Raw genomic sequence first — 26,309 nt, forward strand, 5'->3', positions numbered from 1 at the left:
ATCCTTTTATACAGCACTGAAAGAATTGGACATTTTTGTTTAACTTAATTTCTAACTATATATTGTGATAGGACAATATAGGTCAATATTAAATTTGTTCAAGTTCAGTATTAGTTAAAAATAATCGCTATTTTATGTATATTTTATGTAGATAAGGGAAAGAGAAGAACGTCGTAGGCAAGAAAAGGAAGAAAAAGAACGCTATGAAGCCAAATTAGAAGCTGAAATGAAAAATTACAACCCTTGGGGAAAAGGAGGTGGCGGGGCTCCTCTCAGAGATAAAAAAGGAAATCTCATAAGTATGTTTGGAAGTCTGATCATCTTCCTTTTACTTAGTCAGATTTATAGCTGTTTATATATACTCAGTGCTAAATGGCATCTTGATAGAAGAGTAAAATGGATGTACTACAGCGAATTTACAGCATAGAAGGATTTTTTTTCCTGGTTAAATAGTGTGGTTGAAAAATATTTGCACTTGCTTCAGTGGGAACTGTTTCTTTAAGAGGATTTTTAAAAAGATTTGACAAAATGCAATAAGAAATTGTAGTTGGAGCAAGGGGGGAGCTCTGTGAGATCTTAAGTACTTGGACCAAGAAAAAAAATCCTTGTAGGCCTTTCTTTATATATTCTCAAAAAAGAGGCAATTGAGTCACAATATACCTATGAAAGCTTGAAGTGTCATTTCTTAGCACATACCATCCTGTGTTAGAAGTTCTGGTTTTTTAAAATAAAGAAAAACTCAGTTAATGTTAATTGTTATTCACATAAGTTGTATGTGTCCTTTTGGTGCAACTATATACTCAGTAGAGATTATAATTTGTATAATATTTTTAATAATAATTTAATCAGAATTATAAAAGTCACATTGAATGTTTAAAAATGTTCGGCTGGAGCCATTGTTTCTTTTCACTGGGTAGATTGCTTCCTGGGTAGAATTCTGCTCATTGTGCTCAAGTTGGGAGAAAGGGGTAAAAGCCATTTTTGTTAATTCTCTTTTTCCTGCACTTTCCATGTCTGAAATATTCTGAAGCAGATTCTCAGAAACATTTCTCAGAGAAATGCAGGAGGATGGGGAAATTAACCAAAATTGACTTCTCTCCATTCATTGAAAATGCTCTGTTGAATTAAAAGCCTTCTTGTAAAGGGAAGACACCATTCTGTTGACAGGAAGCAGATTGTCAGTCCAACCCATCATATATAAAGTTTTAAAATACATAAGTTTTGAAGTAAATCTTGCATTACCCTTTAGGTAAAACTAAAATGTAATAACATTATTGAAATAGAGTACTACAAATTGAGAAGCCTGCACTCTTACAGCTAAACCGGATGATAATATTTTTAATTTTTAAAAAGTTTTTTAAAAATTACTTGATTTTTAGTAGAATTTTAAATAAAGAATATTGTATACAACACATGTAATTCTGTCTTTGAATGAGGCCTTTGTGCATCCTTTTAACTGTAGCTCTAAAATAACATTTTTTGAAACTATTATAAACATGCCACTTGTTGGAATAAAATATTATAAATGGCTGTTTCCCCCTTTTCTTCAGCGGACTTGAATATGATGCACAAGCAAAATGAAGATGCGTATCATAATCCAGAGGCACGAGCATATGAAGATAAAAGAGCTATAGTATCTGTTGACCTAAGTTTGGCCTCACCAAGACTTGAGAATACAGATGAATCTACAAATAAAATAGCAGGTTTAAATGCTAATATACTTTCAGTTGCAACTGTGTTATGTCATTGGTCAAAATTATTGTTCATTCTTCCTATGCTGTGCTTTCCACTGAAGGCAATCCTCTATTTTTTTTCCTTCAATCCTCTTAAAGCAGATAAAGTTAAGTAGTACTAACACTGTATTATTACCTTAATAAAAGTTGTTACATCCTTATAACTTCCAGATCTGCACCAAAATGGACTGTGTGCACATGCAGGGGGTTTTCCAGTCATTTACAGGCTGGATTCATATTTTGGGGTCAGGCATAATGAGTGGGATTTGTTTTTGTTTAGTGTGATAAATGAATCAATGAATAACCATCATTTTAGGGCAATAAAACCATGATTTTTTAATGTTTCATTGCAAATGTAGCCTAGCATAATAGGCAAATGGGGATAGTTGGGTTGTTTGTGGTTTCTTGATTTATTCCTGGTTTGTTTTTTGAGCCCAATTCAAGTTTGCTTGCTTGCTTATTTATTTATTTATTTTCATATGGGCGCCCATTTTGCATAAGTGACTCTGATGACCACAGTTAAAAATGTCAATATAATAATACAAAATGAAAATGAAAAATGAGAACCAACAACAAGAAGCTTTTAAGCAGTCATAAAGATGCAAGATGAGCAGCTAAAACAGGAAAGAAATCAAAGCAGGAATTTGTTCATCTGGAACAAATCTGGAGTGGCATGTTCACAAATTACAATTAAAAAAAAACAACTTGGTGGGATATTGTAATAGCCACCATACTGTACTCTTTGAAAACAAACTTTAAAAACCTGCCTAATGTGATATATGCGATTCTGCTTCAGGATTCCTTTTGGAGGTGCCCCTTTTATTTCATGCTTTTTAAACATCTTTTACACAATTTCCATTTTAGCAGAATGGAGGAAGCAGCTCAGTTTCAGGGCCTTTGTATGGTTCTGAGTGAAGAAATAGAAATTACTGCTTTTTAAAATATGTTGCATTCTTGGTTTTGAAGGGGAAAAGTGGATGTTATAGAAGCCAAAGCAGGTTGGTTTTTTTTGATGTACATGATTGCAATCAATGCATATTTTTTTAAGAGAATTGGGGTAGCTCAGGTGTATACAGATATGCAGTGGGTGCAGAATGCTGCTCTAGGGCTGCTTTATCTTAATCACAGTAAATTTATTTTCTAAAAAAGAAATCACACCCAGGATTCTCTATCAGGGTACAGGAACATGGGAAATGAGAAGGAATATGAGAAATGTAAAACACTTTTAGTTTTTTGAGAAAAAAAAATTGTCAGAATACTAGACTTCCCTTCAAGGTTTTGACACCCTCAAAACCAACCAGTGATAGTAGATTTTTTCTATTGATTTTAGCATTTTCAATTTTGTAATAATTTTTAAAAAACACAGTTGTCTTTTAAATTTCAAGTAAGATGAATCAGAAAACAAACAGTGAAATTAACTTGACATAGAGTAATATGCCAGATATAGTTCTTTCCTGAAAACCTTCCCTCCCCCGCCAATCATATTAAATAATTTAAAAGTGTTCTACCGCTTGTCATATGTTTTCTAAAGCTGAGATTATTTTAGGCACAACTCGGAGCATCACAGTATAGCCCTTGAATATAGAATATGTCAATGGATTAATTAGAGGCTTGGTTGTTTTCTTTTTCTTTTCCCTTGTCAATGTGTCCATGTATGTTGTATCTAGAGAATGAATAAAGAAATCCTTGAGGGAGGGGGATGTGCATATTCATGTTTCTATCAGCCATTTTCTCTCCCCTCTCCCTTATGTAAGGTTCTTATGCTCTGAAGGGCATATACTACATTATGTCTTGACCTCCAGTTCTCTTAGTGGTCTATGTTGTAATCTTTGTGAATATGCAACGAAGTATAGATGGAGAAAACTTTAGTTCTTTTAAATCTGTAGCTTTTGTTTTTACTCCCAGCGGAGCTAGATAGTGCCTAATATAGAAAAATCCAGTTGATTTTTTAAAAAGCTTTTGTTACATACTTTTGGATTCTCAATTGCAAATATATATTAAATTGGATAGTAGCAGTTCATTCAATTACAGCATAATTATAGATTCTTTAGAGTAAGATACCTAGCATCAGTTTAAAATCATTTGTAATAGGACAGATTTACCAATGCTTGCAACTCCCCCTTTTTTTAAAAACCAGGCTTTACATATACACAAACTTCCCCATTCGCTCGTGGTAATGTTTTTGGAGAACCCCCAAGTCCAGAACAGCTTAGGAGACAAGAATCATATAAGAACTTCCTTCGTTTTCAAGTAAGTATGTTTGTAACAATATTAAACAAAGCAAAATATTTTTCTGATTTAGCTTATTTCCATTTTCTAAATGCTGCTGTAGAGCTATGCTTGGTGTTTTGTTCAGGTTAAATAGTAGTGTGTTTATTTAGTAATAGCAAATTCCAAATTCTTTACACAGCCCAAAAAGCACCATCCAGTAATGTAAGAGGCTGAAATAAGGAAGCTTAGGTTCATTCAAAAATTGCAAATATATCACTTCTTCATCAATAGAACCTTTTGAAAAATCTCAGTGAGGATGAATGTGGTCAGAGGTCACAGAATGCTCAGTGTTAGAGAATATAAAAACTGACAAGTGGGAAAGAAAATAGAATAGTATCCTCAGAAAGGATCTTCATACTAGCTATTGTTGCTACCTTTATATTCTTTAGGAACCGTTATATTTTCACCATTTGGAGCTCTGGTTTCCTCACCCAGTAGCTAAACTTACATGATGTGATCAGTGTATTCTCACCTTGACTTTCTCCCCCATTAATCTTCCTCATGAAATTCCACAGTTCCTGCTTGACTTCCTGGTCATGAGCTCCCAACTGCCTCTCCTCTTCTTTATTAGAGTATCCAAAGTTAGTCTACTATAGCTAGTAACCTCCATAAAAAGTACTAAGAGGTGCTATAGTTCTCATGGTAGATGAGTGAGTAGTACTGAGGCATCATCTAGTGATTAAGATTGCTGTGAACATAAAAGGCTTTCACTGATCAATTGTTGATCATAATGATCTAGCCAGGTCTAATTACAGTAGTTTTATGAAAACAGCAAAAAACTTCTTGGGTATTTTCTTTCTAGATGGAGGAGAAAAGAAAAAGAGAAGAAGAAGAACGTGAAAAACGAAGGCTTGAAGAAGAAAGGGAAGAAAGAAGGTTAGCTGAGCAGAGGGCTAGAATACAGAGAGAATATGAAGAGGAACTGGAAAAGAGGAGAAAGAAAGAAGAAGAGGTATAATTACAAGTTAGAATTGATTGATTCTTGCCATGAAGAGAACAGTGGCTTCTTTTTATTGCCCCAGAAATCAGACAATAAATTATTCTACTATTTCTCTAATAGATTCCTTAAATCATGAGTTTAAAAAAAAGTCAAATACTATTTTTTTCTGTCAAAAGGGATTGTCAAAAGTTGGTTGTATATTTCTGCGGATTAATTATTATGCAAAATGTATATATTTTTGACCAGCACTCCAACTTTCCTTTAATTAATATGTGGGTAAAGAAAGAAAGTGTCTATCTCCATTCCTTAATTGGAGGAGTCCTGTTGAGTGGCCTAAAGGCCCCAGCAAGTAATTAAACTAATTAATTAATAAATGTAATGTAATTAATTTAAAATGGAAATATTTTAAATATATCAGTTTGATTTACAAGTCTCTCACTTATAAATATTCCAGTGTGCACTTGGTAATTTTACACATGGATAGGTTTTCCCATTCTCCGCAGTGCTAGAAAAGACTTCAAAGATGCATTTTGATCAGCTGTTAAAACATCAACATTAAATTTGGTTTGCATTATTCCACTTTTATCTTTATAGCAAAGGTTAAAAAATGAAGAATTATACAGATTAGCTGAAGAAAGAAGAAAAGAAGCTGAAAAGACAAAGATAGAGGAAGAAGAAAAGGATAAACAGAATATTGAAACTGAAAAACATTTGATTGAAGAGAAGGTAATTAAAAAAAAATCTTGAATTCTGTCTTTGTTGGCTTGGATCCAAGTAGGATTGTCTGCTGCTCCATAGAACCCAGAATTGCAGCTCTAAGCACATCCCAGAATGGTTCAACCTTGAGACTGCATAGCCTTCCAGGAGATCAATAAGAATACCTCCTAATTTGGATGTTTGAATCGAAAGCACTGATAATTATTGTAAAAGAAATTGCAAAATACTTGCAAGGTTAATAAAAAAAAACCAAACCCTCAGTGGCATAGACCATAGGAATGTCTAAAAGTTGTTGACAGAGCTTTTAAATGGGTAGCAGTAATATAAAAGATTTTTTTTCCACTTCCATTTTCTATTTGTGCTGAATATTGAAATGAAAATAGCTCACTTGCCATTAACATTCAAATGGGTATATATTAAAATATTCCAAGATATTAGTATAGACGTTCCCTAGATAAAGATCTGACTACATGAATTCAACTTTGTGCAAATGTTTTCATAAACCATATCTAAAATGTTTAAGGTGCATAAAAATCTGTGTTAACTCATGGAGTGCAAAGTAGTACAGAGCATGGATAAATATCAGACTAACATAAAAGCCAGATTAAACAAGACTTTCTGGAGTGGATTTAGTTACATAAATTGGAGAGCGTCTGTATAGGTGTTTGCAAGTTTAATTTACAATATTTAAATTAAATTTTAAATATTTAAATTAAATAGCAAGATTTATGAATTCATGATATAAATTTAAATCTTGAATTCAAGATTTGGTTATCAGACATGGGTTTGCAAAGAGTAGAAGGGGAGAGGCAGAAGACCTTTCAACAGATATAGCTTTCAAAGGGTTCTGCTATTGAGACTTAGCTGATGGGATTTGTTTTCTTTAAAGGACAGCGAGCTCTGTTAGTTGTCAGGTCCTCTGGTTAGTTGTCATATTAGAGCATTATGTTTTTGTCTAAATATTCTACTGGTTAGATGTCATGTTAATGTATATGCTTTGCAAATGTGTATTTTAATGCATTTTGTATGTATAAAATCTGTGTATAGTGGTCTGGGCAATGGATTATTGGAGCCCACACAGCCACTGTTTATGTATTGGCCAAAATTTGCAAGCTAAATGGAAAAAAAGAAATGTCCATTTGTCACAGCTTTATAATATAATTAATTTATAATTCTACCTCCTCCTTAGCCCCCCTTTTCCCATCTGCTCAGGGCTAAAGATTGTGATTTCCATTTCTTTTATTAGTATTGTAGAGTACATTTGTGTTAAAAAAATAATAGTTGGCTTAACGTGCTAAATTTCAGTTATCATTTTCATTACATAGTGTGAGGGAGATTTATTTTGGGAAAGTATATATTTAAAATCAGATGATAGCAAAAAGTAAACTTAACTAGCCAAGTTATAATAGAAAACTAATATAAACAGAAATATTACAAAGTGAATGTCCTAAGTACAAAAAAACCTGTAGAAATCTTATACTGCTCACTATAATTTGTATCAATATCCTTTTACCTTCTACCCATCAGACATTAAAACTTGAACAGGGAAATTAAAGATGACTAAGGGACAGAGTTTGGACATCCTTTAATGGATGTGATTTTTTTCTAGATAAACCGTGTTTTCCTAGGATGTCCGCAGACTTCAGTATCCTCCAGTCCCAGCTAGAAGAAATGCATACGCTAGTCCTGTGTCTGGGTGCACAGGCCGCTTCTTCTCTGAAAGAGAGGGCTCAAGAGAACACAGATATAAATCTACAGTGCTAGGTTTCTGATAATGTTGTGTGCTAATTGGGTATAGTTCTGTTTATGTTCAAATTAACATGAATAGAAATACACATTGCCACTCAGTCTGAAAAATTTGGGGACTGAGAGCACCAGGCAAGTATTACAGGTAGTCCTCAAATTATGACCATAATTGGGACCGGAACTTCCATCGCCAAGTGAAGTGGTTGTTAAGTGAGTTGTACCCAATTTTATGATCTTTTTGCCATGGTCATTAAGTGAATCATTGTAGTCATTAAGTGAATCACATGATTGTTAAGTGAATCCAGCTTCCCCCATTGACTCTCCTTGTCGGAAGCCCCCTGGGAAGGTTGCAGATGGTGATCACATGACCCCAGGACACTCCAGCTGTAGTAAATACATGCCAGTTGCCAAACATCTGAATTTTGATCACGTGACCGTGGGGACACTGCAACAAATGTAAGTGTGAGGACCAGTCGTAAGTCACTTCTTTCAGCACTGTTGTAACTTTGAACGGTCATTAAACAAATGGTTGTAAATTGAGGACTACCTGTATATGGCCCTGCCACCTCTACATAAATGTGCTTACCTTTGTTGGGTTTTATGCCAGAACAGGGTTTTTGCCACTCTCTTCCTAATCTTCTGATGAACTTCTTCCCTTCAGCAGTGCACAGTTCCATATATTCCTAGGTCTTGTGTATTCTCATTTAAAAAAAAAAAATGCGCAAAAAGCTCCATACAGTTGAATTCACTTCACCTGAATTTCTATTGGTATTAGCAATAGAAATTCTATTGAACTTCTATTGGTATTAGCAAGGGAGAATGTACAGTGGGGCAAAAAAGTATTTAGTCAGCCACCAACTGTGCAAGTTCTCCCACTTAAAAAGATGAGAGAGGCCTGTAATTTTCATCAGAGGTATACCTCAACTATGAGAGACAAAATGAGAAAAAAAATCCAGAAAATCACATTGTCTGATTTTTAAAGAATTTATTTGCAAATCATGGGGGGAAATAAGTATTTGGTCAGTATCAAAAGTTCATCTCAATACTTTGTTACTTTGACAAGCTCTTTGGTCTTGGCCATAGTGGAGTTTGGAGTGTGACTGTTTGAGGTTGTGGACAGGGGGTCTTTTATACTGATAACAAGGTCAAACAGGTGCCATTACTCCAGGTAACGAGTGGAGGACAGAGGAGCCTCTTAAAGAAGTAGTTACAGGTCTGTGAGAGCCAGACATCTTGCTTGTTTGTAGGTGACCAAATACTTATTTTCCACCATGATTTGCAAATAAATTCTTTAAAAATCAGACAATGTGATTTTCTGGATTTTTTTTCTCATTTTGTCTCTCATAGTTGAGGTATACCTCTGATGAAAATTACAGGCCTCTCTCATCTTTTTAAGTGGGAGAACTTGCACAATTGGTGGCTGACTAAATACTTTTTTGCCCCACTGTAAATGTCACAATCCATATTATTTTTTGCTTCCAAAAATGTAAATGCTGTAATGTTATTCTGACAGTGATTCTGTCTTCATAAATATAAGTTGCTTAAAAAATAACCTGTTTTCCACTTTAAAAATAGATAGAGCCAAATCAGAACATTTATGAATTAAAATATATTGAAACAAAAGAAAATTATAATGATAAATATGTTTTTTTTAATTTATGGTGTAAATACTGTACTTGTTGAGGTCAGTTTTAAAAGTGCACATTTTCATCTGCCCATTATGTTGTTTTTCAGATTTCTAGATACCCTTCTCCTCTTATACCAACTCTTCAGAATAAAGCATTAGTAAAAGAAGAAAGGTCACTTCTGACGGAGAGCCGTTTGTCTTATTATACACATGTATGTTTGCTTATTGTTCAGATATAATTCATGAATTATTTTCTAGTATTGTATTTCCTAATTGTATTCTTGAAAGATTGTAGGTTACTTGGGGTAAGGCCATATCAAGATATAAGTTTATATATTTATTCCCCTTGGTGATCTTTAATAATTTTGTTGACATTATCTTAGCTGTTGTTTAGACCAGTGTCCACACATCTTAAAGTTGCCAAGTTTGAAAAACACTGGTTTAGATGCTAAGCCTACAGTCCCATTCCTGTCTCTAAAGTGTTTTGTGAGAAAAAGTCTCAGTTGCCATATAACCAAATGCAGCATTTCCAACACTCTTATTTTTGAACATTCTAAGCTCAAAGTATATACCAGAGATGTTCAAGATTTTGGGGACAAGGGTTGTGTTTGAGACATATGGTAAAGGGATGTGCTGGATTTAAAAAAAGTTACCGGATGCATTTAGAGTTAAATGTAACATTGTTTAACATTGTTAAAACTCACTAGATTTCATTTTAATGGAAACTGCAGCAAGAAAGAGACTATGGGTTGTCCCCTCCTCTAGGCCACCATGCTTTAGATCTGCTACAAACTATCTAAGTTGCTGAAAGTTCAGGGCTTTTTAAAAAAATTAAACTGTCCAATAGTCAAAGCAGTTTACAGTAAAATACAACAAAAACTAGTTTTTATGTTAGACCTTTTCATAAAATTCAATTTTGCAAGTAAATATGTATATGTTTGAGACATATGCTGAAGGGATGTGCTGGATTTAAAAAAAAAGTTACCAGATACCAGAGTTAAATGTAACATTGTTAAAGTGTTTAGCTCATTAGATTTCAATTTCAATAGATTGCAATTTTGCAAGGATTCCAGTGTATATAGCTGCAAAATCTGCACACGTTTAATACTAAAAGAAGTCAATTTTGCTTGGGATGTTTATGAGAAAAGATTGTGGTTACTGATTTTTACTAAATTTATTAAATTTAGTTTACTAAATTTATTAAATTTAGTAAAAATCAGTAAATTAAAGAGGTGTGAAACAAAGACTTTTACAATTTCTGAATATCAGAATTTGATCACTGTTTAGACTTAATAGTAATCTTAAGTGTTTTAATATTTATACAAATGGGGATTCATTTCTCTGTTTCTGATAGTTCTATGGAAGAGTAAATGTCCAAAATGATAATTTAGTGACACAGTAATCTTAATAAGAGTACTGTGAAGGAGAGCTACAATTTCTTTAATGCTTTAAATGATTCTCATGTTGAAAAAATGTTGGGCAACATCATTAAGAAGAAAGAACAAGAGAAGATACATGCTCTGTACTTAGGGTTGGTTTATTACAAAGAAATACTGCAGGTTAACTTTGGTTTATTCAGTCCCATTACAGGACATTATTCTGGTAGAAAGTGTTTAACATCAGCTCATTTATTGTATTACAAGGTGACATAATACAAGAGGTTGGTTTGCAGTAGATTCCAAAAGCGCTTTGTACTTCTTTAAACAGTTGACTTCCATGCTATTTTGTGTGCTCCTTTAAAAAAATCTCAGTCTAAAAGCAGTTGGTTAAGTAGGATGAGACAGTTGTTTTGTGAAAATCAAGTCTGATTTTGCCTTCTTCAGCTTGTAGCATACGTTCCATGGTTTAGAGGTGCTAAGAAAGTGTTGTTCTAACATTGTGGTTAATAATAACTTTTTAAAAATTAAATGCAGATAGGAATGGGGAAGTGATAGACACAGATAGTAATTTTTTAAAAAAGGAACACAAATGTCCTCCCAGTACAGCATTTAAAATTAAGAAAATATCTGCCTTTAGAACCAATGGAAATTTCTTTCTTAATACTCAGTGTTGCTGGAAGGGGCATGGCTGATCATGGTTATTGACAATGTAATTGAGAAGAGAAGGATTAAATCTCTTTTCCCTGGGTGCTGTAGTTTCCACCTTCAATATCTCATATTTAATTTAAAAATAACATGAATACTAGTTATATTATTAGTATCATATGTAATCAGGCCTTAGCCTGAAAGCAAAGCCAGTAAACATGAGCTATTTCTCTTTTTATGGATGTGATTTTTTCCTAGATTAATGTTGATTTTATTGTTTTCCTAGGATGTCCCCAGAGTTCAGTCTCCTCCAGTACCAGCTAGAAGAAACCAATTACGCGCATATGGTAAGAAATCTATAAGTCTTCTTATACTTTGGTTGTGCTGGTGGCAAAAACAGATAGTTCTAAAAGGAAAACATTCTGCATCTAATTACTGTAATACTGAATTTGCAGAAGAAAGAAAGAATGTGATAAATGAGCTTTCAGAGATGCGAAAGCAGCTCCGCAGTGAAGAGCGGCGACTACAGGAGCAGTTGTTAAAAGTGCACAGTGATGATGATGAAATGCCAGTGAAAGGGTAAGGAGTTTAATTTGTCACAAGTCATTTGCTGAAATACACACCTCTTTTTGGGACAGTAATACATACTTCAGCTAGCAGTAAACATATTTGTAAGGAGTTAAACATTTTAGAATGAAAAGGTACTTGAAGACAGTATTGGGTCTTTTGGTTTGCTACCTTTTCTTATCATACATAATATACCTTTTGTATATGAACTGGTGTCCTCCCATTAGGAGAGAGTTGAAATGCATTCTATGTAAAATTGACAGAAAATCTCCTTCCTATAGATTCTTTCTTCTGGAGCTGTCCCATAGACATTGTGATATATCTTCAGATGTTACTTTATGAAAAGCATTGTACCATACTCTTCTTTATGTGTCTTCACATATCAGTATCAATAATTGTGGCTTCATTGTAAGAATTTCTCATTGCATTGTGTCTTCCAAGCTATAAGCTTGATAGCCCAGCTTCACTGAGTACAACAATGGAGTAGAAGATAAGGCTTTGACGATTCTGGTTCTAAAACTGTTTATGATCTAAAGAGGTTCTGCTGCTGGAGAGGATGTGTTCTGTTGTTTTTTTTTGGTTTCCTTCTTAGCTTTTTTATTGTCTCTTGAATGGTGTGTAAATGTGGTTTATCTCTGTATGTCTTTTGATGGTTGATATGTCTGAATGCCAAGCTTCCAAGAATTCCCTAGTGTTTTTGGATTTAGCTTGGTCTCCAGCAGGCAACACCCAGATAAGCAAGGATTAATGCTAGACAAACAGTCAAGTAGAAAACAATTACTTAATCAAGGAATTACCAAAGAGAAAACTCCCACCAACACTGGCAGGGCAAGCTACTGTGTATAAACAGGGAGCAAACCCCACACTCACTAGATGATGCTACCTAGCCAGGTAATGAAACATCTGCAAGCAAACAACCAAACTCAGAGAGCACCAAGGACTCCACAGTTCAACCCTGAGCTACATGTATTTTTTTCTATGGAAACTGTTTGTCTAAAATAACCTAAAACCTAAAATAATCTACACTAATGGTAATGTATATTGTCCCAGGTGTTACTGTATGTAGTGTTTGTAATTAGTAAATTGTTAACTTTGGCTTCTGCATGTCTTTTCTAATTGGCTTTCTAGAGTTCACAAAGTTGGAACGTTTTTTCATTTTGTTTTAGACTCATTTTTATCGTCTGTTTAATTCTTATTTCCCTTTTGATTTTAAGTGAACTTGTATATTTTTGAAATTTAGATTACCTTTCAGCATGATTTTGATCACTTTTGTAGGAGAAAAGATAAACAGAATCTGGATGTATTTGAAATGGCTAGACTTCGCATGCAAGCTCCAGTAAGGCGGCCATCTTCAAAGGATATTGCTGATCCTATTAATCTACAAAATATCCGTGAATTTAATGAACTTAAATACAAAGGTTAGTTGGTGAACTCTGAAATGGTGTCAAAGAACCAAGCAACAAGCATCTTCAGAATCACTTTCTCAGCATTTCTGTGTGTACCACAGTAAAAACAAATTACACATGAATTGTGATCTTAGTTTTTTAAGTGCTACTCTACATGTAGCTAAAATGATGCTAATCACATACAGAGAGAAGTTATCAGCAGACGTAGAAACTTGGGGCTTGCAAAATACGAAATATTTTTATAGCTCCCACCCAGTGTAGCAACAACAACAACAGAGTCCAATGGACATTTAACATTTTCAGTGGGTATGGAATATTGCCTGACAGTTGAGAAAGAAAAAAGAAGGATGGTATTGGGATCGAGGGAAGGAATAGAATGGAGTGGCTGAAACTGTATACAAGGAAAACACACTGCAGTATTTGTTTCAGATGTCAAAAACAGATAGCCCAAACCAGGACTATTTATAAACAAGAGCAAGAAGCTCCAAACTTTGTAAAGCAGGCAAACAAACAAAAAATGGAGGAATTTGAGAAAAAAAACTAACATAGGGGTTGGGAAGCCCCCCAAAAGCTCACAGCTTAGACTGTTGCAAAACAATTGAAAACGCACATATAAAAAAAGTAAGACAAATTATCTCAAATAGTAATTGTATAAGAAAGTCATTGTGTATATAGTTCCTGTGTATGAATATTTAGTCCCCCTGAATGTTTCTGTTCAAATCCATTATCACTGTTGGCTGAGAATTATTTAAACAAATTGTGTGTGTTTGAAGAAAGATATGAGACTTCTAAATGCCTTATTTTATGTAATAGATTCAGAAACACGATTAGAAACAAGACATATGTATCCTGATCCTCCCACCAATAATGATACTCTGGACATTCAACAGCTAGCATTGCTAAGAGAGCAAAAAAAGAAACTTAAAAAATTGAGAAACGCAGAAGGTAAGCTAGGGCTGCTCAAACTAGATGTGTCTTTCATGGCTTTAATTTAGCTCAGTAATCTTTGCTTTGGTATGTGCACTTGCATAAATCCAAATATAAATATTCATTATCTTATAGAAGATCAGTAGGTACCTATTGCTATTAGCTTTGAGTTCTGTCATATCAATGTGGGTAATTGCTGTACTGTTTTTCTGCCTTTGATGCTTGTGGCTTTCCCCTACATCTCTAGGGGACGTCTCCCAAGATGGGAGGGCAGAAGTCTGGCATTCTTTTTTCTCATAGTTATTTACATTCTGTTAAGTCATGTTTCTGGGAGACTCCATCTTGAGGATGATTTTAATGTATAGATGTCTAGAAGCTCAAAATTAACAAGGGGATGTTCCATTAGTGTTTTTAGTTTTTGTTGCACAAAGTATAAAAAAGAAATTTAACAAAAAGTTGTTTCACTGCAGAGTGAATAAATATATAAAAATATAATAAAAGTTAACAATACAATACCCATATTTTGGGGGTTTGCAGAACTTTTGGGCTGAATATTGACCAACAACTTATTAAAAAAGGGAAGAAATTTCTGAGTGAAGAGGGATACATAATACTTTGAGGAACTTATAAAGAAAATCCTATTTTTATGTAAGTTCATCAATAAATGTCTAATAGATTGCAGGATTTTGTGATAACTTCTTCAGTTTTCTACTTTATTCCTCTTCCACTAACAATTTTCATTTATTTGCATGTAATTGTAATTATTAATCCAACCACTTTTCAGTAAAATTATATTGTTGTTGGTGTGATTTTGAATGTATGGCTCTGATAAGGATAATATTTATTATATTCCTGAATTCCAGTGTTATGAAACACTGTCAGTGTCCTTTGGTTTTTAATTCTGTTTTCCTCCTCAATATCTTTGCTTTATTAGGATCCCTAGATTTTGATGATCCTGTATCTAGCACTAGACCAAGAAACAAGGGATTGGTGAGCAACGATAGAATTAAGTTACTCATTTTTCATTCCTTGTGGGAAGCAATAACTTTGTGAACTTGTGTGGATGTACTAATTCATAATCCTTGAACCTTTGCCTTTTTATGTTCAGTGTCTTGTCAGAGAGTTCCCCTTCTTATGTGAGGAATGTAGCTCCAAGTTTTTCTGTGCTGGGTGGTCCCATCTAGGTTATCTCTGTAGCATCTTTAATGGTTATCTAATGCTGTCTAAGTTAAAGTGGTATGTACAGTAGTATAATTTTCAAAGGCTTCTGGGGAACTTCAGTTCTGTAGAAAACAACAGTGAGTATGGACTGGGATTCACATTGTGGAACACTTTTTGACAGTGTTGAATAGCTGTGTAATTGCTACACAGTTCAGCATAATTAGAAAACTGAAACTTGGAACAGTGTTTTAAATCATCTTTTAAGAAACAATTTCTCAAAACTAACTATTTGAGAGAACATTTTAAAGCATTTCCTCAGATTTGAGAGTTGGACATGTTTAACTCTCATGTTGAACATGCGCAAAATAATTTGTTCATTATTGGTTTCAGACAATAAGTTATTTTGTATTTCTTCCAAACTGGAGATGTGAATATCAGATAACTTGAGCCATGTAAACAGTTATAGACATCTCACTTTGCAAGAATATTGTAGAACAGGAAAAACTGCATAAAGAAGAAACAAAATGATCCAGGGGCTGAAGCAGATCTTCAGATTTTCTTTACTTTTAATAAGGAGACATTATAGAAGAAGATAAAATTCTAATAGTAAGTAGAAATTGGATAGGAAGAAATCTTTCTCACAATACTATAATTCAGTGTCATTGTGTGTGCTGAATGGTAATGGAAAGGAAGTGTTCCTTTAGCCGTTTATAGTTGAATTGGAATTTATTACAAGACATGATAGTTGCCAATTTAGACAAGAGATTAGATAAATTAATCCTTTAAAAGAGATTAGGCACATGACCAGATAAGACTCTCAGTGGCTAGTAGTCTCAATAGCTATATATTACCTCCACTATCAGGGGTTTTCCTCCTTCAGTGCCAACTGAACATGGACAGATTTTATCGCACTCCTGTGGCCTACTCAGAGGCATCTGGTTGACAGGACTAGATAAATAGATCTTTGCTGTGATTCATTGGGGTTTTATTTTATTTTATTCCTTTCTTTAGTAAAATTTATTCTGAATGAGTGGATATTTCCAGGGTAGTCAAAGGATTATATACTTGTAGAATACATGGAAGAGAAATTGTGGCTTGCTTTTTTAAAGGTAAATTTTCAGTATGACATTTATTTAGTAATGTATTAAGTCAAGACCCGGAGCATCATGCAACCATTACTTCTGAAAGGCTGTTATAGGAACAAGTGGGAATAATGGAAAAATATTGTACGTGTTTGTTAAACAAAACAAAACAACCTATTGATTTAACTTGGCATTGCTGTTGCTTTCCATTGGTAGGTTAGAGATGAAGACTCAGATGGATTTATGAAAACCTCACTCTTGGAATCTGAGAGTGCTTTTATTGGTAAATGTATCTTTTTAATATTTCTGCATTTGGTAGATAGATCTTGTATATACACTGCATTTTCCTCCAAGTTTATGTGGCATTTCATCCATAGCTAATATTTATTGTTTGAAAGGCATATATCATCCTACATTTCTGAAAAGGGAGAGTAGGAAAGGAATCCATTGATTTTCAGCAATTTAAGATTTCTGGGTTTCTATAGATACATTTACCAGTTTTCCAGTATTCAGAAATACAGTGATAGCAGTTTGAATGTAGTGTATTAAAGCATCTTCTAAACCAGAGTCCTCTAAGTGAGGGTTTTCACTGAATGAAGTTACTGGAGACTTTTTTGACCCAATTTTCCCATAATATATAGTTAACTTTGCTTCAGAAACTAGCCCTGCAATTTCTCCATAAGCTTAAACATTTTTTGTAGGATAAGTGTTGGAATGGAGACAGGTATGCCCTCAGTCTTAAAAGGTGATCTCCTATTTGATATTTCTATCAAAAACATCAGGATTATTTCTAGCTTTCAAATTTAGAATTGTAGGTCTGGAAATTGTAGGTCTAGAAAGTCATTTGGATGAATTCCAACTATCTTTAAAATACAAATAGTTGTAGTTAGAAATTACAAGGAATCAGCAATTTTGTGCTTTTCAGATGCTTTATCCTATATTCCATAATCCTTGATATTTGGCCATCTTAGTTGGAGCAAGTCCAAAACAGAGGCTAGGGGTGAATGTAATGTGCACAGAAGTATGTTGGTAATTGGTTCTCAGACTATTAAGACTATTTTGATATAAAGAATGATTACATGTGGCCGCTGTGCAAAACGTGGCTTAACACTCATCTCTTAACCCAAAGTTAAACCCTGCAAATAATTTATACGATTTACATATGAAAATAGTTTTAAGTAAGATCTATTTTATTTAATGTTACTTACATTTATTTATCTGTCTTCCTTAATATGAGGATGCAACTTTCAACTGCATTTTAGCCTGCTATAGGACAGGAAAATATATTCTTCTTTTAAGTGCTTTCTTCTGATACGTTGGGCAAAAGAGATCTATGTATAGCATAATATTTGGTGGGTGGGTGTTCTCTAAAGTTGTTGGAATCCTTAGACCTGATATCCTAACCTCCTTGGAATTTAGATCTTACTTCATTTTTATTTATGGTATATATTCTGAGTACACAATACAGGTAGTCCTTGCCTAATGACCACAATTGGGACTGGAATCTGCTTCGCTCAATGACTGCAATCCGGGCACTCCCAGTTGCGATCTTTAAGTGATCTCCCAGGGTGTTAAGCGAATGGAGTGAAAGCTGTCTGTTGAAGGATTTCAGTTCCACATGGAGCTGAAATCCTTCACCAGACAAGCCCTTTCACTCCATCCTCTTTCCCTTCCCCTCTCAGTGGTGAACGGAGCACCTGAAGATTTGAGGTCTGCAACTGCCCAACACCAAAGGGGGAGGGGAAACCTCGCAGCAACTTCCCCTCCCACTTCAGCGCTGGGCAGTTGCGGACTTCGGATCTCCAGGATTTGCGCTCCGTGACTGCCCAGTGCTAGGAGTTTTCCCCTCCTCCTTCAGTGCTGGACAGTCACAGACCTCAAATCTTAAGGACGTTTTACGATATTTTACAACAGCCAGAAGTGCTTTACGTGCCGTAAAACAGCCTTTCTGAGGCCAATGCAATTTTGAACCATTGTTAAATTAACAGTCGTTAACGAAGGACTATCAGTAACATTGTTCTGTGGGTGGATCACAGAGATGGAATCAAAGTTCTGCTGTTCCCCAGTGGAGAACCAGATATTTCTTGGATGTGTATGAGCAGATGAATGCTGCTTTCAGAAATGGACTTGCAGAATATGCAGCAATGGCAAGACTAACAGAATACATACAAAATAGAACTTTAACAAAATTCAAGCAAAGTGGCTTCCATATATATAAAACACATAATTCAGCAAGGCAAATACAAACATTTAGATCATGGTTTCTAAAGTTTATATCAAATGCTGAAAATCAGTTGGAGAACAAAGAAAGCGGAAGTCAGAAATCAAATATCTATATGGTTTTTAGGGATGTTTTTATTTCCTTTCTTTTTAAATATTTATAAACAATGACATAATGGAGATTTTGTTTTTGTTTTATTTTATTTCTTTTTTCCTTCTTAATATAAAAACAACTTAATGTACTTTGCTTGGTATCTTTTATTAATGTTATATTGAACATCAGTTGTACAATTTTAGAAACAATCTGTCCATCTATAGACATTATTTTTTTAAAAAAAATGTTTTAAATTAAAAAGAAAAAAAAAGAAAAAATGGACTTGTCCTCTATGTTACCTTGAGAAGACTTTTTTGATGCATAAATGTTTGTGGTTTGCACGAATGATGTTCAATAGACTTGAAGAAGTCATGAGCATATTGGGTGCATTATATTTTCATGAATATTGCTTAAAAATCCAAGTATGTACTTATATTTTGAAACATTCTTCTCCTAGATACAGATGGTGAAACCTACCCAATTTTAGAAGAGCATAACTTCAATATGAATATATCTCCTTCACCGCCTGTGTCTGCAAGGGAAAGGAGGAGAGAAAAGAAGAAGGTAAAGGAATCCATTGGATTTTGTTCTGTTGAAGCTTTGTGCACCTAATTCTTACTGAAATCAAATCCTACCATCCATTTTAACAAACCTTATTCAGTTAGATTCTGTAAGAGTGTGTGTGTGTTTCTGTGATCTATCTTTTTCATTCTATGCTTACTGACAGTAGAGTTCTGAGTATAGAGTTACAAGGCTGATGGCTATTGAGCTAATCCACAACTCTGAAAAAAATTAATTAAAATTATTGTCCTTTTTTCCAGCCCAATATATGGTATTAGATAGTAAGCAAAATGAGGGTGTTTTAATACCAGCTATTAGCCAGTATCAGCCTCTCACAAATTTATTATTAGCATAGGAGTGAGGACTTATAAAAATCAACCATGAAAGTATGTTGGGGTAACCTAGGGAAAGTGAGCATCTGACAGACTCATGAAGTAACTAGCACTTTCTTTAGTAATGTTTCTGTATTGTATTCAAATTATTTGGGTTGAAGATGTGCTTATTTTGGCAATTCCAGTAATGTTGACTTGGCAAGTATTTCATAATAGTTTAATCTAACATAATTCTCTTTATCTGTAGGATGATGCTTCCCATAGGGTGACTCCACCACCACAGTTTGACAACAGCTCTCTGCACTCGAACTCTAGTCTCAATATAGATCAATTAAAAGCCAGAAATGAAGAAAGGCTGCAAAAATTAAATGAACTACATAAGAAGGCCATTCATATAGGTATAGTCTCTTTATTGAATGTTAGGACAGAAATTGTTCAAAAAATTTAAAGATTTGTTAGATTGGGAAGAACTGATTGATAAATATAACGTGAGCAAACTTTACCTAGAGCAGCTTTCCCCAATCTTGGTGTCTTTCAGATGTTTGCAGTTCAACTTGCAGGATTCTCAGGAATTGCCACGTTAGATGTGGAATTCTGGAAGTTGATCTGCACATTTATGGCACTTAGGTTGGGAAAGGCTGGCCAAGGGCAAAGTACTGGTGCTTAGAAGTGCTCAGCATATACTGCTAATGTGCTACTAGGGCTGAGCTACTGCATAGCAGATGAGAATGCTATGCTGCACTGCACTGCACTGTCATTACCCTTCCACGTTCAGATTTTTAACACATACAGGTATCTTAACATTTAGTCTAAAAATGGAGTGGGGGGTGGTACATTTTCAAGGATCTGTGCCCATTTTTAAAATTGCTGCTAGACTCTAGATTTTCCCTTGTTTGTTTACTTTGCAGCTTTGGGATTAAAGGGAGAAAAGACAAAAGGAGAAAGAATCAGGAGGTAGCTACAGCTCAGCCTAGGCAACAAGTTATTGTAGTCATCTCTTACATAGCTAGATTCATTTGAATGTAGCCCCTGTCTATATTTATATCACAGATAGACCTACAAATCTGTATTTCAGAATTAAACCCACAAAGTTAAGGGGTCTTAAGTCTAATTGCATACTTGATGAAGGAAATTTAAAGATAGGGGCTTTCAGTGAGGGAGAGCCTCTCCCAGTAATTGATTTCATTGCCAGATTGCTCTTAATATTAAGAGGTTTCTTAATAGTTGTCAACCAACATATATTTAAGCCTGTTAGATTGATTCCTCACCTCTGGGTCATCTGAGTCACCCAAATACTGGGTCAGTACTTGGCCTCTTCTGTATAAGATATTTGAAGACTATGAAGAGTACCTCCATGTTTTTCTTCAGTCTTTTCTACTTGAGGCAAGAGATACCCAGTTCCATCAACTTTGTCCTTGTAGGCCTTGTTTTTTTTTTGCCAGTCATATTCATTCCATTCCCATGCATATATTTTAATTCACCTACACCTTCAAAGTGTGATGCTCAGAGTTGGATACTGTCAATGCTCTAATAACATTTCCACACAGAACTTGGGTGTGACTTCTGCCGTGGTACTATGTCCACAGGCTTCCATGAGCAGCTTTTCTTCAGCTTTGCAGCCCCTAGCTTCAATTTTGCGGTCTGAGATTATGGGTGTCAGACTCCCACCCTCAGATGGCTCACCACTTGGCTTCCCAGATACTCATCACTTGGCACAGGGCTGTTTGCTTTTGTTTTTGCAATAAGGGGGGGGGGAGGAAAAGGCAAAGGACAGGACCAGGGGAGGGGGACAGGATGTAATGGTATGTGGGAATGACCTTGGGAGACAGGAGGAAGAGCTGCAGCCTAGACAATGGTCTGATAAACAAAGTTTGAGTTCGAAGGAGGAAGGGTGGCGAAAGTGTCTCAGAAGGGACCCTCACTAGTTTTTGGGAGAGTAAAAGTGAAGGAAGGGAGGAGCAGTGTCAGACTTGCAAGATTCTGTTAATGTAACCTTACAGTAAAGATAAAGCTAGTACTTCTGGTTGTGCTTCTTGTCTGGACTACCTTGCAAGGCTGACATCAATCTTGCATGTCTGACAGTCAGTATGGCAAGTCTTGACACTTCCTTTGGACTCAAAGTTTGTTTATTAGACTGTAGGCTGCGGCAGTAGAACAGTTTTGGAGCTGCCTCACTGGCCAGCTTGAGAAAAGCTAGTTGGCTCTGATGAATGCTAATAATTGCTATGATGGGGGACAGTCATGAGTTGTTGTGAGTTTGGATCTGAAGATTTGAAGAGTAGAAACACTAATGATGTAGAACACATTGTATACATAGAATGAGTAGAACTATTATTTTCCAGGATTTAAAAACCATGGGGGGGGAGGAAATATAATAATGTTAATAATAATGGGTGAAATTCAGAGTCATCTGAGTTGATGCCTGCTCACACAATAGGATATTCTTCTCTCCCCTGTAGCACCCTAGAGTTCCCCAAATCTCCTTAATATAATTCTCTATGAGGCTTCAGGAAAGTAGGGGAATGGCCTTCTTCCTAGCCTACCATTAGTGGAACCATAAATTGAATTTCTCACTGGAATTCTGTGATCAAGAAGTCAAACCATCTTAGCCCTTTGCTGCAGTATACATTTGATTCATAATCAACTTATCATTGGCTGCATTACAAATAGCCTTACTGTTTAACTTGTTCTTTAAACTCCCTAATTGTCCACCTCCAGCCAAAATGCAAATTTGCATGTCTTTACAGTATTTGGAATTTCATCCTGGGTTTTTCTGAGCCAGGTTTTCCATTCTACTAAGATCATTTTGATCTTTTTTCCCCCCTGCTTTATGCCATCTACAAATGTGTTAAAATTTTCCTTCACCTGGAAGCATTATATCACAGGTACTATCACCATAAGGGAATTAATGAGGAATTGAAAAAGACTTTCTTGCAAATATCATATATTCTTTCTTGATAGGTTAGCATATTCCATCACCAAAATCTGGACTGATTTTTGACATTTTCTTTGTAGAAAGGAAGTGATGGTCAGGGTGAGTAATTGGCCAAATTTGGTTTCTTGTGTCTTTTAGATAGACTAATAGATATTTGAAGATCCTTTTTGAATTCCAGTTTTTCAATGCAGCCAATGCCAAAATAGATTTCTGTTCATAGAGAAGCTGTTCTGGGTGCACAGAGAAGCTTTTTTTGGTGAATGCTACCATATGCTACTCACACAGTTGATTTTGCTACATCATTAAAAAAAAAAGAAAAGAAAAAAAACCCCAGCTTCTGCACACCCAGAAAATCATTCTTTCTTTGGAACCTCAGTGTCGTGTCCATATATTGCTCCTAGGTGGAATTCTGTACAGTATGGAGTCCTTAAAGCCTCCTAGAATATTGGGCTGTACCTGTTTTCAAATTTAAGTTGACATAATTATTTATTGCTGAAGCTGCAATTTCAAGAAGAATCTTTATTGTAGTTTGACTTTTTGTATCATTAAGTTTGGGCTTAATTAAACTTAGTTTATACATTCCCTTTTCATGAATTAGATAATGTAATTTTAGGCCCTAAGATAAATGTGACTCTTGCCTTTGATATACAGGTAGTCCCTGGGTTAAGAACACCCGAGTTACAGACCACCCATAGTTAAGAACGGAGCCTATTGTAGCAAAATTCAAGTTAAATACACAATGATTTGAGTCAAATACACAGTGGTTCGAGTTAATTTCACAATACTATTTATACAGTATTATGCAATAATACTGTTCTGGCTTACATACAAATTTGACTTAAGGACAGACCTTGGGAATGGAACTTGTTCTTAAACTGGGGATTATCTGTACACAGAAATTGCACCAGAACTTCCACCCATGTGTTTTATTATTTATTTTAGAAAGACTGAATGTATCCAGAAAAGTATGCATTGTTTGATGCATATGTAAATTTTTAATCTAGTTTCCCCTGCAATTCATTTTCTTTAATGATACTTGAAATTAGTATGTGATTTGTGCAGAATTACTGAAAATATGGCAAATTTTTAATACGTTTTGTAGGTGTCCATATTTCATTACTGTAGATTATACTGTGTGTGCTTTGGAAAGTGAAGAAATACATAATTTGTCTTGTTTTTTTATGGTATTATATTGTGGGACACCCAAAGTTAGCTGGAGTCAAGTGGTGCCTACATTTAAGTATTAAAAATCTGTCCACACTTCAAGATCAGAATCAAAACAACTTCCTGTCCAAAGGCATGTATCCAAAGCATGGAAAGTCAAATCTCATATCTTCTATCCAGAATATAATTCTTGCTACAGTAGTTATCAAAGTAGGTGATAAGACAGCTCTTTCCTCTATAAAAAAACCCTTTCAATCTTTCATAAGTGAATGAGTGCAGGGAAAGCAAATACTTACCAGGATAGCTGCTGCTGTTGGTGGAGGATTTGTTGCTTCTTATGCTAGTCCACAGAAGGTGAGAATCACTTTCTTTTATGCTCAGCATAATCTGAGAAGCAGTTTTTGTGAAACAGAATACTTTAAAAAGGCAAAGAAGCAATAGAGTAATTTTCTGATAATGGTTGTTCTCATTAAATTGCATGTCAGTATAAATTTCATGTCAATTTAGTAAAAAATAAGTTTACACCTTTGCATTTAGCTTCAGTAGATGCTTTCAGTAAAAATCCTGGGCCAGTTGTCTTCCTCTTTCCCCCTTTTTTACAGTAGTCTTCCCTAACTTGGTTCCATTCAGAAATGTTGGATTATAATCCTATGAACCTAGTGCAGATTGTTCTAAAAACAACTTTTTGCAAACTATAGGCACTCTGGTTGAATTATATGTTTCAGGGAATCCCTAAATGAACACAGCTCTACATCATACAAAATTAGACATGTCATCTTTCTTCAAACTTGGAATGTATATGCACAGTTTATATGCAGTTGTTTACAGATTCAGAGTTGGAAAACAATATGGCAGCTGCAAACATTAGACCATATTTTGGCAGAAATAACAGCTTCCAAACATTTCCTTTAGCCAAATAAGAATCTCTCTATTCTTGCTTTTGGAATTTTCCCCCATTCTCCCTGCAGAGCTCTTCTAGCTCAGAAATGGCATCTGATGAGGATCATTTTCTTGGTGGGTTTGGTCTTTGAATTGGTTTTTTGGTACCAGTGTTGGAGATTGAGAAGAAAGTTTGTAGATGTGAATGTAGTGCTTGGAGTGATCCTAGATCTGGTCTCCTGGAGCTGAAATTGGCTTGAATAGAGCCAGATTGGGCATTCAGGGGGTAGTTTTGCTGTGGAGATGAGAGATTTGGAGATAAGAGACCAGAAAAACTTGGGGAAATTTAGCTATTGGTAATGAGATGAGATGAGAGCAGTGAAGCTATCTGGTTGGTGTTCTCCAGCACTGTAATTTAACTGAGCTAACATGACAATAATGAAGGCAGCAGTTGGCTGCTTGTCGAAATTGTAGCAACGAGGAGATGTTGGGATCCCATCGTGGCAATGGGGAGATGTTGGGATTCCATGTGGGTTGCCATTGTTAACAGAATGTCCAGCAGAAGAGAAGGAATGGCTGAAGGTAAAGAGCAGAAGAGAAGGGATGGCTGAAGGTGAAGTCCTCTGAGGTTTGGAACCTCAGATGAGTAGCTCCAATGGCAAACTGGAGCCCCCAATGACAGATGAAAATGAGAGGAATGTGATGTTACCATCTTCCAAACTGATTGTGATTGGTAGAGGATACTGGAAGTGGTGCTGTTGTTGGATATTTGTATTTGTGGGATTCTTGCAGAAGGGAAGGACGGAACTGAGAGTAGGGGCTTTTGCTTTTGCTTCCCTTGAGCAGCTCCCAGTACATAGTGATTGCAACCATAATCCGAGTGACTGGTAGTTATGCTAGTGGGCCCTGTTGCAGGACCAGACTAGAGCACTCAGTTTGGCTGTGAGGAGAAAATTGACTAGGACCTGCCATCTGCTGGAAGGAGAGAAAAGGGAATAAGGGAAACCCATGGTAATTAGCATTAGTGGGAGGATACTTCTCAGTTGTATTGTTTCTCCATGTGTCTATGATTGTCTGCTATGTCTTAATAGTTGGTATGCGAATGTGTATTTTTAGAGGTGCCGGTGTGAGTAGCACTGTGAAATTGCTGACACCTTGACTATATAGTGGAATGTGTATAAGATTGCAACCTGGGTGAAGGAATGTATGTTAGGATGTTAGAGAGCAGAGATTGTGGGTGAAGTAGTTAACAGATACATTCCAGTTGTGGTAGATTGAAAAAGGTTTGGTAGGAGACACCAAGTTTGCTGTTTAGAGGAGAAGGGTGACTGGCAATACTGTATGGTGGTGATTAGATCTAGCCTTTTGATGTGGTCAGGTCACAGATTGTCACTTTCATAGAATGAACAGACCAAATAAGATGGGCTGCCCTAGGTGTCTTATGGAACTGGATGGATTCTGGCGAGCACTTAAAAAGTTTCCTGGTAATCTTATGACCAATTCAGTTGAATGATCAGGTGCCTATGACTTGGGGGTCCTCATGAGCAAGAGGTGGAGACCATGGCCAGGAGGGCCTTTGCCCAACTCTGATTAGTGCACCAGTTACGCCCCTACCTGGAGCAAGAGAACCTCATAAAAGTAATTCATGCTGTCATCACCATGCACTTGGACTATTGCAGTGTACTCTATATGGGGCTGCCTATATAGACCACTAGGAAGCTTTACTTAGTCCAGAATGCATCAATCCAGTTATTAGCTGGTGCTCATTCCCACTTGCATATTGCATCTGTGCTGTGGGTCTTGACTGGCTGCCTCTTAACTTCTGGGTGTTACTCAAAAGTGCTTGTCATTATTCATAATGTTGTATGTAGCTTAGCTCTGAGGTATTTGAAAGACTAGCTCCGGCATTCAGAATTGATCTGC

The 26,309-nt window shown here is 35.5% G+C and overlaps 1 protein-coding gene across 8 annotated transcripts in view; it reads left to right on the top strand.

Moving 5' to 3' along the window:
- The window catches only part of CSPP1 (centrosome and spindle pole associated protein 1), a 79,223-nt gene that overhangs the window by 48,461 nt on the left and 4,453 nt on the right, over positions 1-26,309 (top strand). For 6 of the 8 annotated variants that reach the window (XM_025167556.2, XM_088131005.1, XM_088131007.1 and 3 more), the window contains 14 exons: positions 152-299; positions 1,551-1,703; positions 3,871-3,983; positions 4,807-4,956; positions 5,539-5,670; positions 9,142-9,246; positions 11,345-11,405; positions 11,514-11,637; positions 12,901-13,043; positions 13,845-13,976; positions 14,893-14,948; positions 16,418-16,484; positions 18,973-19,079; positions 19,656-19,806. In XM_025167556.2, the coding sequence (XP_025023324.1) occupies positions 152-299; positions 1,551-1,703; positions 3,871-3,983; positions 4,807-4,956; positions 5,539-5,670; positions 9,142-9,246; positions 11,345-11,405; positions 11,514-11,637; positions 12,901-13,043; positions 13,845-13,976; positions 14,893-14,948; positions 16,418-16,484; positions 18,973-19,079; positions 19,656-19,806 (1,642 nt within the window). Of the gene's footprint in view, positions 1-151; positions 300-1,550; positions 1,704-3,870; positions 3,984-4,806; positions 4,957-5,538; positions 5,671-9,141; positions 9,247-11,344; positions 11,406-11,513; positions 11,638-12,900; positions 13,044-13,844; positions 13,977-14,495; positions 14,607-14,892; positions 14,949-16,417; positions 16,485-18,972; positions 19,080-19,655; positions 19,807-22,369; positions 22,443-26,309 lie in introns of those variants that run through there. The other 2 variants (XR_015794101.1, XR_015794102.1) reach the window with 2 other exon arrangements.

This window comes from Python bivittatus, unplaced genomic scaffold (assembly GCF_059951505.1).
Source record: "Python bivittatus isolate LINGU-HERP-01145 unplaced genomic scaffold, Pbiv_v1 ctg000840_np1212, whole genome shotgun sequence".
NCBI classification, from domain to species: domain Eukaryota; kingdom Metazoa; phylum Chordata; class Lepidosauria; order Squamata; family Pythonidae; genus Python; species Python bivittatus.